Below are 18,221 nucleotides of genomic sequence, written 5' to 3'. Positions count from 1 at the left end.
AGTTTTATTAATTATAGATTGGGAAGGTTGTTTTTGAAATGTCTTCAAAGTCATTCAAAAATTAAAATTAAAAATAGCAATGGCAAATATATTTCTCCAATATACAGAATTTATAACATATCTATAAACTAAACAAAATATGTCAAACTAAACAAAATATGCCAAACTTAATGCAACAGATAACACAAGACAGTTATCCACATTTTATTTAATTAAATTATAACTTTTTCAGTGAGATGGAATCGGCCACATGAATAAACTTTAACTGTGGATTTAGTCTTCGCCAATGGTTCTTGAACGTCTCTGAAAGCGTATATACTTCAGGACAGAGAGAAGGCAAAATTTTGCATCTTAAGGCTGCAATAAGCAGACAGTAAAGTAGGAAAAATATAAAAAGATGAGACTGTCATTTATCCTATAGAAAGAAACTTGATGATGTCTATCCAGCTTTAAAAGAACAGAGAAGAAAAAATTCAAGAAGTCTTTAGAAACTCAAGAAAAAAGTTGGAAAAGATGAGAAATATAAAATGGTATAAACATAAGTAAAAACAAAATTATTTATTGATTTAAGTAAAAGGAGTGGTATAATTGGATAGGAAAGATGGAGAGGACTGATAGTGAAGATAAGTTAGAATTATTCATCTTTCATCACAAGAAGTAAATAACAACACTTAAAAAATTCATGAAGTTATACATGCATGTTTAGAAATATGAATAGAACAATTGGGAGACACCAAAAGTGTCTGAGGAATAAAAACAGAGGTAGAGAAATGCAGTAAGAGATTGAATTTTTTTCTGACATGTTTTTATAGGAATGTGTATGCTGATCCTATTTTTTTCAAATTTGCATAAAGTGCACAGGCAATAAACCAGATGGCAGTGGTATGTATTTCCGAATATCTTCAGAGGAAGAGAGTTCTAAAAACCTTTTTTTCTACATACATGTTTGTAACTTCCCAATGTCCACAATAATCATGCGTTGATTTTATCATCAGATAAACAGCCAAGAGAACATATGAGTACTCATAACATATTAGTGTTATCAACTAAAAAACTTAGTTGTTTACTGAACAGAGGGCAAGCTAAAGACATCAACACTGAAGTTTATGAAAATAAAGTGTTTTCAAAAAGTTCAGTTTGAATGCAATTTAAAAGATCAACTGGTAACCAAATATGTTTAATGTTAATGTGTTTAGGTTAAACATGATATAAAACTATTCTTAATAATCTTTATATTCCAACTTACTCTGGATCTAAAGTTTTCATGCCAAGGGGACCAAGCAATTTTTTTTCTGCAACCTCCAAAGCTTTCCATGCTTTCTCTGCAGTAAAAAGTTCTGGTGCCTAATTAATGTAGAAAACAAATATATAAACTTATTTTTAAGATAACAGAAATTGATTTTTTTTACCCACCTAAATTATTCATAAACTTGGAAATGAATAAAAATTCTTTAAAAACAGTGTGGGTCAGAATTTTACCGCAGAATATGATCCTAACTAGATCTAATCCTATCAGGTAAATTGGAAGCTAGGAGAACTCTTAGAGCTGACACTTTCTTGTGCCTCTTCAAGGGATTGTACCAGCTTGAGAAAGGATGCTGCCACAGCTATAGTGGAGACAGAACACACTCAAACTCAACACATTCATTTTTCAGAAGATTCACAATAGCTTCATTTAAGCATATCTGGTACCCATTTTTTTTTTTTTGCCTCTGGATTCATAACAAAATAACTTGTAGTCTAACAGCATGAATATGTTTACTTACAGTATTGAAAAAGAGACAGCAAGAATTGTTGCTAAAAAATTCTGCATTAATTTTTATGGTTAAATGAAATTGCATGGACATTGAAATGAATCTTCATGCATCTTTACGTTTTTCTCTGTACTATGCATACTATCTTCTTAAGTTCTTGCTCACTCCCACTCTCTGCTTTTAGTTAGATTAGAGCTAGATTTTTTAAAAAGCTATTCCTTTATTATTCTCATAAATATGGGTGGGTTGGGGGAGGGAGAGAGCCAGCAAGTGACAGAGAGAAAAAGAGCTCTTCCACCTGCCTCTTCATTCCTGAAATGCCTGTAGCTGGGCCAGGCTGAAGTGAAGCCAGCAGCCTGGAACACAATCCAGGCTTTTTATGTGGGAAGTAACTAACTGAGCTGCTGCTATCACCTGCTGTCTCCTGGGGCATGCACTAGCGGGAAGTTGGAATCAAAAGTGGAGCCAGGCATTGAATCCAGGCACTCTGATGTAGATGCAGGTGTTCCCAAGGGCATCTTTTAACTGCTGTGCTAAATTTCTGTGCTGAATACTATGCTTAGTAATCTTTTCTTTCTTTTTTTTTAAAGATTTATTTTTATTATATTTTATTGGAAAGGCAGATATACAGAGAGGAGAGACAGAGAGGAAGATCTTCCGTCCGATGATTCACTCCCCAAGTGAGCGCAATGGCCAACACTATGCCGATCCGAAGCCAGGAGACTCTTCCGGGTCTTCCACGCGGGTGCAGGGTCCCAAAGCTTCGGGCTGTCTCCGACCGCCGACCGCTCTCCCGGGCCACAGGCAGGGAGCCGGAAGGGAAGCGGGGCTTCCGGGATTAGAACCGACGACCATAAGGGATCCCGGGCGTGCAAGGCAAGGACCTCAACCACTTGCGCCACCGTGCCAGGCCCTAGTAATCTTTTCAATACCTAGGCAGACATGGGAGAATATGTATCTTTCTCTATGTTACTGCCCAAATAGTTTAATTTTTGGAGGTAAGTAAAAGATCAGTAGAGGCAACAACAACAACAAAAAAATAAGGTCTAGAATTCCTGACTAGATAATTACAGCAACACAAGAAAGAAAACGTAAATTTATTCTACTTCTTTTACCTCACTTGGGCAGAGCTTTCCAACTATGTGCTGCAGGACAGGTTGTAACAGGTGTGTTGGATTACAGATTCCCTTCAGCTTTATGGGCAGTTGAGGAAGGCCTTTCCCTCACTGAGGGAATAAGATCTGGTGTAAGATCTGGTGTAAGATCTGGCAATAAGCGGCTTAATCTGTTTATTGCAGTGTGATGCACAAATTATCATTTTCTATGTGTGCCATTATATGGGAAAAGTGATGGGGAGCACATGGCTAGTCTCCATCAGTATTTTTCTATTTTTGACAGTGTATGTTCTAGGTTAGAGATAATCTACAAAATACATTATTAATTAGGAGCACTATTAAACTAGGTAGAAGATCATCACAAATGGGAAGGAAGAACTGAGATCTTCCACCATATTTTTTCAAAGTTCTACAAACACCTACCACAACCATTGCTATGGTAAAGTTGGGCCTGAGTTGGTAGTCGCACCAAGGACTCGAGGCTCCATAACTATCTTTGTAGATGCCACGCTTGTGAACCAGATTCGGATGCTCTTCAGTAGATGCTGAAGGGTCTTCTGAAACGTGAAACCGTTTTTCAAAGTTGTCTTGTATTTTCCTATTCCACTCATCGTAGGAGACTGCTACTACCTTTCCTGCAACACGATTGAAGGCAAAGAAATTTTATACTTTTAATGGAATTCATATGTCTCACGATAGCCAAAAAGTAATATCTATTAATTTTTATGTATTGTAAGAAATAAACTATACACTTTTTAAAAATGAAGCTGGTCTGAATTGAGATATGCTGTAACTGTAAGCTAGACACTGACTCTTGAAATACAGTTACCCCCTGAAAATCATATAAAATGCCTTATGAACAATTCTACGTTGATTATATGCTGAATGATATTTTACACACATTGGATTAAATAAAATATCTTATAATGAAATTTCATTTATTTAAGTTTTTTTTAAGTGGGACCTAGAGAATTTAAAATTCTAAATGTGGCTGAAACTGTATTTCTATTGGATAGCACAATACTAGAAAAGAGAAGTAAAGATTTCACAACTGAATTTACCAACTTGTTCACACTTCTACCAAGCAAGAAGGAAAGCACAACAAGGAAGTCACTGTGCTGCTTTTCTGACCTCAATTCAGTGTTGCTGTAAGAACACCACAGAAATCAGGCTTGTTACTATTTTCAAAGTAAATGAATCTCTTTCTCTTAACCCTTAAGGTTTTCTAATATCAACTGACTGAATCTAATATGATTATGTAAGTTAATATTACAAATACATCTGAAGTTTCTTTGCAAATAAAATATATAACTTACCATGTCTTTTTACTCTGACTTCATGATATGGGAAAATATTTTTTCTGGATAACTCCAACAACCAACGAACTGCAGATTTACATAGGCCCACAATTTCCACAGCAGACCCATCTCTAAAATTAAAAATAACATTCATTGTTTAAGTTTGAGTCATGTAAGCACACTTTGGAAAGAGCATTCAGGGATGAATGACCCAACAGTTAGGCAGCCACTTGAGATGCACACAGCCTTGCGGAGAGTCCTGGAGCATCTGCTTCCGATCCAGTGTCCTGCTAATGTGTATCTAAAGAGGCAGCAGGCACCAGCTCAGGTATTACAAGTCCCTGCTACCCACATGGAAGGCCCAGATGGAGGTCTGGGTTCTTAGTTTCCATTTGGGGGTGAACCAGTGGATGGAATACATTTTATCCTCTGATTTTCAAATAAAATGGAAATAAATAAATCAAGATTTTTAAAAGGGTATTCAGTAATCAGTTTTGATAAATCATACAAAGAAACAACCAAAGAATTCTCACTTCACAGGAATGTATATCACATTACATAAAAAAACTGCACTATTTCGCCATTTTTATCTTCCTAATTTGAAGATTTATTTACTTATTTGAAAGTCAGAGGGTTTTTAAAAAATTTATACATATAATGAGACAGAGAGAGAGTGAGAGAAACCTTCAACAGCTGGTTTATTTCTCAAGTGGTCACAATGACTAGGGCAGGAACCAGAAGTCAGGAGCTACACCTTGGTCTCCCATGGGAGGGGCTGGTGCCAAGCACTGCTTTTCTCAGGCTGTTAAGAAGCAGCTGGATCAGAAGTGGGGCAGCTAGAACAAGAGCCAGTGTCCACATGGGCATTGCTGGCACCAGTTTTACCAGCTATATCACGCTGAACCCAAAGCTTCTTTTTAAGGAAAGTAAGAAGAAAGTATAAAATTAATAATGTACCAAAACGAATAGCTTTCAGCAATGTGCAAAGCAAACAAAGTTAGCAACTATTAAATGATGGGTTTTGGACAATTCTTATTAAAAACAAAATTTAGAATAAAAATAATAGCTTCTCAGCTTTATACATTATCAGAAGCTATTTCCGATAGCTTTTGAAATCATGGAGAGAAAAGCTTAAGGGACAAATTTGGGGATAAAAGATAAAAGAGAGATAGGAAGAAAAATGTTACAAAAGATTTATAAAGGAATGACTGGTGGTTTTCCATGTTTATGAAAGATAGGCATAATGAAATGTGTACACTGCAAGCAGTGTAAGAATGCCTTACCAACAGGGCAATGAATCATAAACTGTTCTTTCGAGGTGCTTGTAGTCAATCTATGAGAACTTTTCTAAAAGAGACCAAATAGGTTTATTTGATGACTTACACCATGAGGATTGTACATATGTGTAACGGGGAGATGAAGGGATGAATGGAAAACAACATGAATGAGAGAGAGTGAGAAAGGCAGATTTTAACTGATTAAATATGAACAGTTCATGGTTAATAGAGTAAGATTCCCAAAATACATGTTTTTAAAGAGGAACAGTAAAATATAGCAGTGTCCACACTACCTGGGAGTGGCTGGGATTCCTGTGTTTCTAGCTCTGTCACTTTCTCCCATTTTATCCATCCACGTACCACAATTGAAGCGATTTCCTCCATAAACAAATCCTGTTTCTTCATTAACCCCAGCAATTATATTAAAACCTAAAAGAGCAAAATAAAACATTTATAAATCAATTATGAGAAATATATGTTACATATGGTATGTAAAAATAAGTGCTTTGTTTGAAACAACATATTGAAAAGAATACAGTAACCAAGGACAACCACTCCGGATCAATTTGGTAATATCCTACAAGTAGAAAGTTTAAACACAAATAATGCTAATACAGTTATAGATGTCCATGTAGCATATCTAACTTATTTGTGTAGAATTTAAAAACAAAATAGTTACATAGTATACATTCATCATGCCATACAGTATACTGAATAATCATATTATATGTAATTTGTACATACTCAAACACACATAAACACATAAAGTTTAAAAACATGCTCGGGAGCAGTAAACCATGATTCCAGGAACAAGAGAGCAAGACGAAGTTTAGATGCATCTGATTTGGTTTATTTATTTTCAAAATAAATAAGAAAGCTGTGAAGAGAATACAAAGAAACATTAAAACCTTTGGTGTTGTTACAGTAGCTTAAGCTGCCACCTGCAATGCTGGCAATCCATATTAGAGTGCTGGCTTGAGTCCTGGTTGCTCTGCTTCTAATGTAGCTTTCTGCTAATGCACCTAGGAAAGCAGTAAAAGATGGCCAAATGCTTGGGTGCTTGCCACCCACATGCAAGAGCTAGACAGTTCTAGATTCATGGCTTTGGCCTAAAGTGTTGCAGTGATTTAGGGAGTAAATCAGAGGACAGAAGATCTCTTTCTCTCACCGACTCTCCCTTTCCATCAGTTTGCCATTCAAATAAATAAAATAAATAAATTAAAAAAAAAAAATAGGCCCCTGCCATGGACATGAGAGACTTGGTTTTGTTCTGGCCCAGCAGGCATTCTGGGAGAGAACTAGCAGATATCAGACCCCTTGATAAGAGGAATCTACTTTTAAAATAGATAAAAATAAATTTAAAAAATTAATGAAAATACAAAGAATCTACAAATTGCTTTATCAAAAAATCTCGATGAATTCAGATGAATTTTAAGTAAATGACTAATTAATAACATAAAAGAAGAGTATAAAGAAATGTCAGGCCCTTGGATAAAATAACAGTTCTATTAAAAATGTTAACTTTCTACAAGTGAGCTAAATTCAGTTTATTCATCAAAATCAAGTTGAACATCCTGATCAAGTTATTTTACAGACTCCATATGAAAAAAAAATCAATGCTGGTTAAGGCATCAAGTTCATATTCACAGAAAATTTTATAGAAGTAAAATAAATTAAGATCTTAATGCTTCAAACTGAGTTGTAAAAGTAGAGCTATGAGGTTGGAAATATGATGAGTCAAATCCATAACCTTAAAAATGATGTAAGGAGAGATGAATAAGATAACGGAAAAGGCCAAAGACATACCTCATATGTATGCAAAATTAATACACATATTGTATCACAAATCAACGGGAATAAACTTAGTATATGGTTTTTGGAAAACTAGTTCACCATATATAGAAAAATAGAAATAGATTACTATTGTTACACAAAGGTTGACTTCAAACGAAAACACACACACCCGAAAAAGGGTTGATTTCAGATCATGTAAAGATCTATTTGTAAAAGATAGACCAACAAAGTTAATATAGATAACAAAAGATTATCTTTGGGCCTGATGTGATGGCCTAATGGCTAAATCCTTGCCTTGCATGTGCTAGCATCCCGCATGGGCACCACTTCATGTCCTGGCTGCTCTGCTTACCATCGAGCTCCCCCTGCTTCTGACCTGGGAATGCAGTGGTGGACGGCCCAAAGCCTTGAGGTCTTGTACCCATGTGGGAAACCAGAAGAAGCTCCTGGCTCCTGGCTTTGGATTAGCTCAGCTCTGGCTATTGTGACCATGTGGGGAGTGAACCAGTGGTTGGAAGATCTTTTTTCCTGTTTCCTTTCCTCTGTAAATCTACATTTTTTCCTCTTTTTTTTCCCCCAAGACTTATTTATTTTTATTGCAAAGTCAGATGAGAAAAAAATTACTTGTTCTGTTTATAACAAGAGGATGGGAATAATTTTCTTTTAAGATTCATGTATTTAGGGCCCAGCGCAATGGCCTAGCGGCTGAAGTCCTTGCCTTGAACGCCCAGGATCACATTATGGGCGCCGGTTCTAATCCTGGCAGCTCCACTTCCCATCCAGCTCCCTACTTGTGGTCTGGGAAAGCAGTTGAAGGCAGCCCAGATCTTTGGGACCCTGCACCCACGTGGGAGAACTGGAGCAAAGTTCCTGGGCTCCTGGCTCCAGATCGGCACAGCACTGGCCACTGCAGTCACTTGGGGAGTGAATCATTGGACAGAAAATCTTCCTCCCTGTCTCTCCTTCTCTCTGTGTATCTGACTTTTTAATAAAAATAAACAAATCTTTTAAAAAAAAGATTCATGTATTTATTTTGAAAGAGCTGCAGAAATGGAGAGAGAGAGAGAGATCTTCCATTGGCTGTTCATTCTTCAAAAGGCTGCAATGGCCAGTGCTGAGCCAGGCCAAAACCAGGAACTAGGAGCTTCATCTAGGTCTCCAATGTGGGTGGAAGGAGCCCATAGAGTTGGGTTGTCCCACACTGCTTTTTCCAGAAAACTTGCAGGGAGTAAGTTTGGAAGTGGAGCAGCTGTGACACCAACTGGTGTCCATATGAGATATTGGTGTCACAGGCAGTGACTTTTCCTGTTACACTATAATGCTGGCAGCAAGATGGATTCCTTTATAACAACATTCAACTTAGTCCAGCCAAACACTATGAATGGTCTTTCTCCCTGGACTGTCAGGAAAAGGGGAGATGAATGCTGGGCTCTGTCCCCCACCTGGAGGTAGCAGAAGGCTCAATATACTGCTTTTTTTTTTTTTCATCAGTGATGCCAGCAGAGAACAGGTGAATTGGGGAGTCTGAACATTTACCCATGGATGAAGACCACAGAGCAATCTGGCAGTAATGCACAGTTATACCTTGACAAAAAGAATTTTAGCAGAGATTGAGGAGGGAGTATCAAATTCCAGCGAGATCTGGTGACTGGGACAGTGCTTCCCTTTCTGCCAATATATTGTCAGCTGAGACTGAGTGGAGAATCTGGACTTGTATGCTTTGTCCGGTAGTGACAGAGGGCCTCGCATCTTTTCAACTAAAGATCTGGGGAGAATATTTGAGGAGACAACATCTGGAAAATGCATGCTTCACACTCTAGGAAGATCCTGACTAACCTATATACAAAATAGAATTCACAAACCAAAAGGTTTGAGAAATGAATTACAGATGGGGAACACCACTGAGGTTTTCAGAGTGGCTTCCAGATAATGAAGGAGAGCAGAATGACAACATTTAATATTATACTGTCATTGAAATTACAGCCCACAGGCCAATAGTAGCATGCTATACTTGAACAGAATGGCTACTATTAAAATATTCACCAAATGTATGAACAATTACAAGGTTTCATTTCACCTTGTCAGTGTATCTTTATGCTGCAGTTGGAGTTTTTACCTTCATCCTTCATGTTTCGGTCTATTTGTGGACCAGCATTCCTTTCCCGAAACTGGATGCCTTGCATGTGTCTTTGCATAGCTTCCTGTATTACATCAAACAATGGCTGATCCTGTTTGAGACACAATGGGTTTCACCTTTGTTAGAGATTCACACTTTCCTTTTTTCGCCTCACATGCCATCATTTCAGCTATTTACCATTTTCCTTTGTAGGGAGAAATGGGGATCATGGTGGGCTTCAGATGGGGCAGCTTCTCCCAAGACAACTACTATGCCAAATATCACAGGCCGATATATGAATACTTACTTTTTTTTTTTTAGCTACTCATGTCTGTGGCCTGAAATAATTTGTGCATGACAATAAATTTCAGAACTTGTGTAATTCAAATCAGAGCCAACTGTTGAGCTACTAACTGAATACAGCTTGTCTTCCAACAACTTAAGTGTAACTGGGCACTGCTGTTCTTTCTCTTTTGCATATATACATAGGTAATGGGGATCAATTATGTGAGACAAAAACAGGACATCTAAATGTGGGAATCTTTGATGACTCAAAAAAATGATAGTGAACTAAGGGTCAATAACATTTTTTTAGCTCATATAAATCGCAAATGTCATACTCAGTTTGACATGGGGGAGAGATATAATTATATTTTAAGAAGGTGGAAAATGTTAAACAGAAACAAAATGTTTAAAATCTTTAGATGTTTAGTTATTATTTCATTTATGAACCTCTAAAAAATACCCAAACTCTATCTTGAAAATTCTGCAAGTAATTGTTTGATGAAGCTTTTCAATAGTGCTGTGGGAATTTTTCAAAAACTGTAAAAAACAGTTGTGGTCAGATGGCACTAGTCTAATAAAATATGCTTAGAATCATATAATTGAAATTTTCTAGCCAATAGCAGAAGATAGGCATAAAGATTGGGGGCAATTTTCTTCTTTTGAGTATTTCATCATTGAATCATGTTGGGGACACAAACTTATACTAGTACTGAGGCAGGCTCTCAGTCTCACATTCACAGCCAAATTATAACAGAAAAACATCATTGTCTATTTCTGATTAGGAAAAATTTCACTAAAAATGTTTTTCCATTCTTCATTATTCCCAAGATAAATTCTGAACTTCTCGAATTGATAGCCAAAAACCTAGCCTGGCCTTTCAAGAATCCCTCACTATTCTGCAGGTGACTCCCCCAAAAGCCACACTGGACTGAATAGTATGTCCTACACCAGATTTGAACTTCAGATGTGCTCCACTACTCCTTTTGCCTTTAATATTCCCCACAACTTCCCCCTTCTCTCCTGAAATGGAACCGGCCCTGCAAGGCTCAGATTAGGTGAAGTACTTGCTACATTGTAAAGTCATCGCTGCCAGTCACATCTTCTCTGTCCCATAAATGTTCTCAAGCTAGTGAGGAAAACCAACTCTGATTTCCAGTAAGATGGGAAAATCTTACTGGTCTTGGAGACTCTGAACCAGCCAACCAGCCCTAGTGCCATTCCCTTCAGATGTCTTGTGAAATAAAGTGCTATGAATGTGAAAAAAAAAAAAAAGACTATAGAACACTTCCTTTTTACATCTTCTGGCAAATACCACAATGATGTTTACAGCATCTTTCCTATCATGTTGCAAGCTCTTTAGTTTTATTTCTGTAGCCCCTTAGAGTGCTAGCATGTATAAATAAATATTGATACTTACATAATTCTCAAAATTCAGACTCTTCATTATCTCATATTTGAAACTAAGTTCCTTTCAGGAAAAATTTATTTTAAGAAATGAGCCTTACCAGTGTGCCAGCAGGCAAAGGAGCAGAATCATCTGTAGGATACATTCTGGAAACTGGACACTTGAGGATGTCTAGACCGTTTGGCACCATTTTACAGTAATCTTGAATGCACTGTAACCACCACCACACAGCATCCCGGCAGTTGTATCTGGCACATGTCCCTTCGCCGAGGAGATTAGGAATAAGACCATGCCTCAGGGTACCACCAAATGCTAAAATAATATTCCTAAAACAACAGAATTAAGTGGATCATTTGAAATAAAAATAAACACTTAAAAAAACCGAAAACAGAAAGTCACTTTTGGAAATTATATTTTAGATATGTTTTCTCTCCTCCTCTTATTTCTTTATATTTTAATAAAGAACTAGTCATACTATGCAGAATAAGCACCAACTTAAAGGTCAGAAGCCCTAATCTTAGCCCTGGATTCTGTAACAATCCATCTGCCTTAACCTTTCTGATAAACTTTTTTCATCCATGGCACTGAAGATCAGATAGGGGTTTTCAGGGTTATTCAGAGCTCCAAATTCTACTTCAGAAATCCATCATATTATGAAATACAAGTAACTATTAAATATGAATGTAACTATTTCAAGTAGGAAAACACACAGAATAAAGCAAACATGTAAGAACACATGTTTAGAAGCAGATCTTGAAAAATATAACTCATGTCTCAAAACTCAGAAAAGAGGTTTTCTTTTGCATTACTTCCATAATGTAAGACAACAATCTAGATTCTATGATGGTATAGCATTCTAGAAAGAGACTGAAATTAACAAATAAGAAAGTTGAGGTTTCAATACCAGCTTTGCCATTTATAGGACCCTAGAAAATTAATGTAAAATGTATAGACCTTAGCACTTTTTGGCCGAGTCATTCAGAAGTTGCATTAATTTGATGTCTCATTTTAATACCTAGCTTTTTATTTTCTGAAGTACAACAAAATGTGAGCATGGACAGCGGCATTCCCAACTTATAAACTGCTGGAGTGCTAGCCATCTCTTATGCACTGAGAACAATGCCCTGCACATAAAACAGAGTAAAAAGCCCCCTGATCCATTTATCCTCTGTGGAGGGAGCAAGCGGGATCACCTGTGAGAAACAGCCTTATTTGCACCAAGTGGGCTTCGTATAGTTCCTAACCCACAGTTGGTTGGGACAATATGGCTGTATCCCAGGCAAGAATGTAAATGGAACTTACATGTGTCCCACTATGGGCATAATCAGGGTTTCTTTAATCTTTCTTCCTCCCTGTTAGCTGACAAAATGACTTGGGTTTTTGAAGATGGCACATTACCAAGACGAAAGGAATCTGTGTCACTGAATTACTATGTGGAAAGCTGTGTACCCATTTAAGAGTATAAACAAGAAATAAATGTTGTCTGTGAAAAACTGCTGAAATTGGAGAATTTATAATTCATAATTACATGTGTGATATTTGGGATAGGGAACAGGTCTGGTAGAGGAACTTGGAGAACTCCCCTACTAGGCTGCAGCTCCCACTAGGGAGCTAGGGCTGGAGGCAGGATGGGTCATGCAAGGCTGTAGCACCCATCAGAAGGCCTGGGGCCAGTCTGGGCAGGGCCAGCATGTAGCACCCATTGGCATGCACAAGAACCAGGACAGGGTAATGGCCATGCTCAGCTAGGCTGCAATACCTGCCAGCAAGAACTGAGACTGTGGGTGGGCCATGCCAGGCTGAGTTGAAGAACCTACCAGCACATGCAAGATCTGGGGGCTTGTAGGAGATCTTAGGGGAACCCTTGCTAGCTTGCAGCTCCCACTAAGGAGTGCAAGAGCCAAGGCTCTGTTGTGGAACAGTAGTCTGGGCTGCAGTACCCACTGGCATGTGTGAGGGCTGGGTTTGTGTGGCAAGCTAGACTGGGCAAGGCTGGCAATCACAAGAATCAGAAGGGTTGTGGAACAGGCCAGGCAAGGCAGTGGCATCCTTCAGATCACATGAGAACCAGGTTTGGGGATGGGCCAGGTTGGTCTAGGCTGTAGCATCTATTGGTGAAAGCTGCAATAGGTGCAGGACATTCAGGCTAGGCCCCAGTACCCAGTAAATTCCAGGACTGTCAGGTAGCACACAAGATCCATTGCTGGAAGTCTGGTGTGATGGCCTAGTGGTTAAATCCTCACCTTGCATGTGCCAGAATCCCACATGGGTACCAGTTTGCATCCGGGCTGCTCCACTTCTCATCCAGCTTCCTGCTTCTGGTATGGGAAGGCAGTGAAGGATGGCCCTATGTCCACATGGGAGACCCAGAAGAAGCTCCTGGCTTCAGATCAACTCAGCTCTGGCTGTTGTAGCTACTTGGGGAGTGAACCAGCTGACAGAGGATTTTTCTCTAAGTAAATCATGCCTTTCAATAAAGATAAATTTTAAAAAAAAGATCCATTGCTGGGAGTGGGCCTGGTAGGGGAACTTGGATTAAATTCCCTGCTAGGCTCTAGCTTCTGCTGGTGAGTGCAAGCGCCGGGACAGGGAGCAGGCCAAACCAGGCTGAGCTACAGCACCTGTTGGCATACTAATGGGCCAGGTCTAGAGTTTGGTTGGGCAGGATCACCATAGCAAACACTAGAATGAATGACAGCCAGGACAAGATGCAAGTCACCCTGGGTTGGACATCAGCATCTGGCAGTTCACATGAGGGCTGGGCTGGAGGTGGGCAAGGATAGGTTAAACTGCTATACTCACTGGTGACAGCTGGACTAGGGGCAGGCTGGGTTACACTAGGTTGTAACACCTGCTGGCAAATGTTGAGACTGGGGCAAGCCATTTCAGACTGGGCTGCAGCACTCACTGGCATGTGCAAGACCTAAGGCTGGAAGTAGGCCTAGTAAGCTCCCCAGTAATGAATCTCCTGGACTCCCCTGCCTGGATGCTGCCTCCGCAACTGAGCCTGAGGACTGGGAGAGGGTTGATCCCGGCAGGGTTGCAGCACCATCAGCTGGCATTTGGGTCACGTCTGGGATGGGCCAGGCTGAGCAAGGCTACTGCACCCACTGGCACACACAAGAGCCAGAATAAGTACAGACTACCTGTGCTAGGCTGCAGCACCAGCCATCAAGAGTCAGAATTGATGTGAGTCAAATCAGGCTCGATTCCAGGACCCCTGGTAGGTGCAAGATCCATGCTGTAGCATACCTGTGAAGGGTACTGTGGCAACTCCCCTACTAGGCTTTACCTACCAATGGTGAGCACAAGAACCAGGGCTAGGGGCAGTCCAGGCTGGATAATGCACCTATTGGCATATTTGTGGACCAGGTCTCGGGGGAGGCTGGGTTGAAAATAAACTGCAGCACCCATGGGAGTTCATAAGAACTGGATGGGATGTGGGCTGGGACTGGAGGCAGGTCTGAGGCTATTGGGGGTCACCTCAACTAGGCCGTAGCACCTGCAGCTATTTGAGGACCATGTCTGTGGCAGGTTGTTTGGTCTGGGCCACGGCATCCATCAGTTTGCATGAGGTAAGAGGCTGCAGCAGAACTGACCAGGCATCTGCATTCACTGGTATGTGTGTTGGCTGGTGCTGATTGACAGACGAAACCTGACCCCGCATTGGGGTTGACACACACAAGACTCAAATCTGGGATCACCCCAGGTGAGGTTTCTTGGGAAACTCCTCAACTACACTACTGGACTCAGATCCTTGCCACAGTGAAAATCACAGGATGTGTGATCTGACCTTGGAGTGCATGTATTGGGATTGAGCCTCCTCAGTTACTGATGCCTGGGTAGCAGATAGCATGTCCAGATGCCATGGGGGACATGAGGGCCAGCTCATCTAGGCCAGGAGCGGGTGCCAACTACCTTGTCACATTATGGAAAGCAAAACATGTTGGACAATTCCCTTGGCCAAGCTTCGCAGCACATTCCAAGTTTTGTGATGTACTAAGGTGGGTTTTGTCAGCCAACAGACCTTGGAAAGATTTTTCTCAACTCTGGTACAATGAAGCTGATAATGCCTTAAATCTATCAAAATCACTCAATAAACACCTTCTGAACATTTTACACCACATCGGGGTCCATAAGGCATCATCAAGTGACTGCCTCCCATCCTCTTGCGCTGATGTAGTTTGATAGAAAGGAGTGGTACCTTTCCCATTCTACATATACAGCAAGAAAAAAAAAGAACTAAAACATTTGTCCCAATTATCTTCCTCAACACCATCACCCTCCCCTCCCTAATGATATATCCAAATGGGCATGCAGCTCTCTAACATATGAAAACAATATTAACAAGAAAATTTAAAAAATCTATAAAGTCTAGAAAACACAAACTGTAAGGTACTAGGCCTGACAGTAAATACAGGGAAACTTGGTACCTTCTGTAAGACTCAAAGAGTAAGTAATGATTCATTATAGAAGGTATAAGTTTTTAAATTTGAAATAAGTTGACCAATGTAAAAATTAACCTGATCTGTAATATGAATATGAGGGACTACAATTTACTTACTTAAAAGATTTTTCACTTCTTTGAAATTCTATGATCCTATTAAAAAAATTGTTGTGGAAAACACACCTCCCAAATGCTGAGAATAGTGAGATATTAAGGACATTTGAAGAACATGTAAACACATTTTTCGATATAAATTTGCATTAAAACTATGTAAGAGAATCCCCCACCTGGCTTCTAAATAGCGTCCAGTAATCAGCAGCAAACCTCTAAGTGCAATAAAAGTGTCTCTTCCCCAGCAGCGGAAAATACCAGAAGAAAAATGAGGCAAGCCTAACAGGAAGACAAAACAGAGTAAGATGTTCATTATAATAATACATACAAATCTAAGAACTCCATATTACTGAGATCATTCAAAACCTAGGATTTAAGAATAAGTACATGGAGTAAAAAAACGAGCTAAAATTATTTGGAAAAATATATGTTTATACTTAGCTTTCATGAAATGAGATGCCACAGTCTTATCATTCTTAAAGGAATATGTAACACAAAAGAGATACAGATCCAGGGGTGGCAGTGAGGGACACATATCTGAATTGATTCAAGGAGGATCTCTTTAAACACGAGTACTTTCTCTTAATAAATTAAAGAATTCCATTTTTAACACATAAGAAACACTTAACATAGCAGTGATTAGATATTTTTAAAATTTTACTTTGAGTAAGGTTAACTAATTTAAACATGAAATAACTCAATGATACATAATTGTACTCATTTATTTAAAAAGCAGAAAGTGGGGAGAGGAAGAGACAGAACTCTCAACTATCTGTTCACTCCCCAAACACCCGAAACAGCTGAGGTTAGGCCAGACTAAAATCAGGAGTCCAGATTCAATCTGACAACATGGGTTTGAGGGAGGCCAGCACTTACAGCCACCACTTGCCACTTCCAATAGTATACCTCCTACGGTATCATTAGCAGAGAAAAGAAAATAAGATTCAGAGTTGGGATGCGAATGCAGACATTTCAATAAGGGTGCAGATATTCCAAGTAGTATTGAGGAATAGATCTAGGAGGCAGTAACCCAGTGGGCAGGGATCCAAGTAGTTGGTTCATTTTCTGCTGCTTTACCAGTTATACTATTAGTGAGCTAGAGTGGAAGTGGAGCAGCCAGAACTAGTACCAGAACTAGAATTACAGTGCTTTTACTTGTTGTTTCATAATGCTGACCCCCGTATGGGTGCCTTAACCATTGCTCCAAATATCTACCCCATATACCTGTTCTAAATATCTGGTTAAAACACTTATATTCGGCCCGGTGTGGTGGCGCAGTGGCGCAAGTGGTTAAGGTCCTCGCCTTGCACGCCCGGGATCCCATATGGGCGCCGGTTCTATCCCGGCATCCCCCCTTCCCTTCCAGCTCCCTGCCTGTGGCCCGGGAAAGCAGTCTAGGACGGCCCAAGGCTTTGGGACCCTGCACCTGCATGGGAGACCCGGAAGAGGCTCCTGGCTTCGGATTGGCATAGCATCGACCGTTGCATTCACTTGGGGAGTGAATCATCGGATGGAAGATCTTCCTCTCTGTCTCTCCTCCCTGTCTATCCACCTTTCCAATAAAAAAATAATAAAAATAAATCTTAAAAAAAAAAACACTTATATTCCACACTGGAGTGCCTGGGTTCAATTCGCAGTCTTAACTCTTGACTCTAGCTTCCTGCCAATTCACAACTTGAGCCAGCCTCCTGGCTCAAGTGATTGGTTCCTGCCATCCTTGTGACACCTTGCACTGTGTTGCTGGCTCCCAGTTTTGGTCAGGATCCACTGCAAACACCTGGAGAGTGAATCACCACATAGCATTGCTCTCTTTCTGTCTCCCAAATAAGTGAATGCATAAAGGAAAAAGTTTATTTTTCTGAAAACAAAAATGAAATCGACTGATAATTTTTCATAATGTACATTTTACATGAACTTTAAAAGACTATCATAATCTAACACCAGAAATATATAATTTTAAAATTGTGAGCTCAATATTTTATTAATAAAGTTTCTAAAATTTATAAGTTTCCAAATTTCTCACATTCATATTTTTTCTATAAGGGCCCAGTTCAGGTTCATGAGCATCTGGTTCTGGCCTGTCCAGCTCCAACTGTTGTAGATCTGGAGAGTTAACCAATTATTGACAGATATCTGTCACTCTTTCAAATAAAACAAACAAACAAACAAAAAACTTCGTGCTTCCCTAAATAGTAAGCATAGCTATTTTTTTTTAAATGAGCATGTACGGAATTCTATTAAAAAGCATAAAGTCTGACTAAAATCATGGGTTTAAAAAAACTAATCAGTTACCTCTAACTTTTCCTCTTTGAGCACTATTGATTTGCAATCTTGACCTTACACATAATTTCTTACCTGCAGCCAGAGAAACACAACACTGCTCCTTTTCTTTTGTGATCTCATTTAGCCTATATGGGACAAGCGTTAGCGAAGGTGAAAGACGTGGCAGAGATGGCAATTTTCCTACTCCACACATTTGAACTGAACCCAAAGAAAGGTGTTTGACAAAAGTTGAGCCAGTCTGAACAAAGCTGTAATAAAAGTAATGGGAATTTAAAATATTATTTATAAACTTAAACTTTTAAAACTTTGATTTCTTTCTTTCCAGTGATATCTCCA

The 18,221-nt window shown here is 39.3% G+C and overlaps 1 protein-coding gene across 3 annotated transcripts in view; it reads right to left on the bottom strand.

The window, feature by feature from the left end:
- The window catches only part of AGL (amylo-alpha-1, 6-glucosidase, 4-alpha-glucanotransferase), a 66,323-nt gene that overhangs the window by 11,346 nt on the left and 36,756 nt on the right, over nt 1-18,221 (bottom strand). For all 3 annotated transcript variants that reach the window (XM_040999177.1, XM_040999178.1, XM_040999179.1), the window contains 8 exons: nt 17,958-18,133; nt 15,779-15,881; nt 11,145-11,370; nt 9,355-9,466; nt 5,738-5,873; nt 4,186-4,298; nt 3,293-3,504; nt 1,247-1,344 (listed from right to left, as the gene is read on the bottom strand). In XM_040999177.1, coding sequence (XP_040855111.1) covers nt 1,247-1,344; nt 3,293-3,504; nt 4,186-4,298; nt 5,738-5,873; nt 9,355-9,466; nt 11,145-11,370; nt 15,779-15,881; nt 17,958-18,133 — 1,176 coding nt within the window. The remainder of the gene's footprint in view (nt 1-1,246; nt 1,345-3,292; nt 3,505-4,185; nt 4,299-5,737; nt 5,874-9,354; nt 9,467-11,144; nt 11,371-15,778; nt 15,882-17,957; nt 18,134-18,221) is intronic.

This window comes from Ochotona curzoniae, unplaced genomic scaffold, assembly GCF_017591425.1.
Source record: "Ochotona curzoniae isolate NIBS_2020 unplaced genomic scaffold, NIBS_Ocur_1.0 scaffold_1037, whole genome shotgun sequence".
NCBI lineage: Eukaryota > Metazoa > Chordata > Mammalia > Lagomorpha > Ochotonidae > Ochotona > Ochotona curzoniae.
Note: the sequence above shows the minus strand (reverse complement) of the source record. Positions and strands in the feature narration are given on the sequence as shown.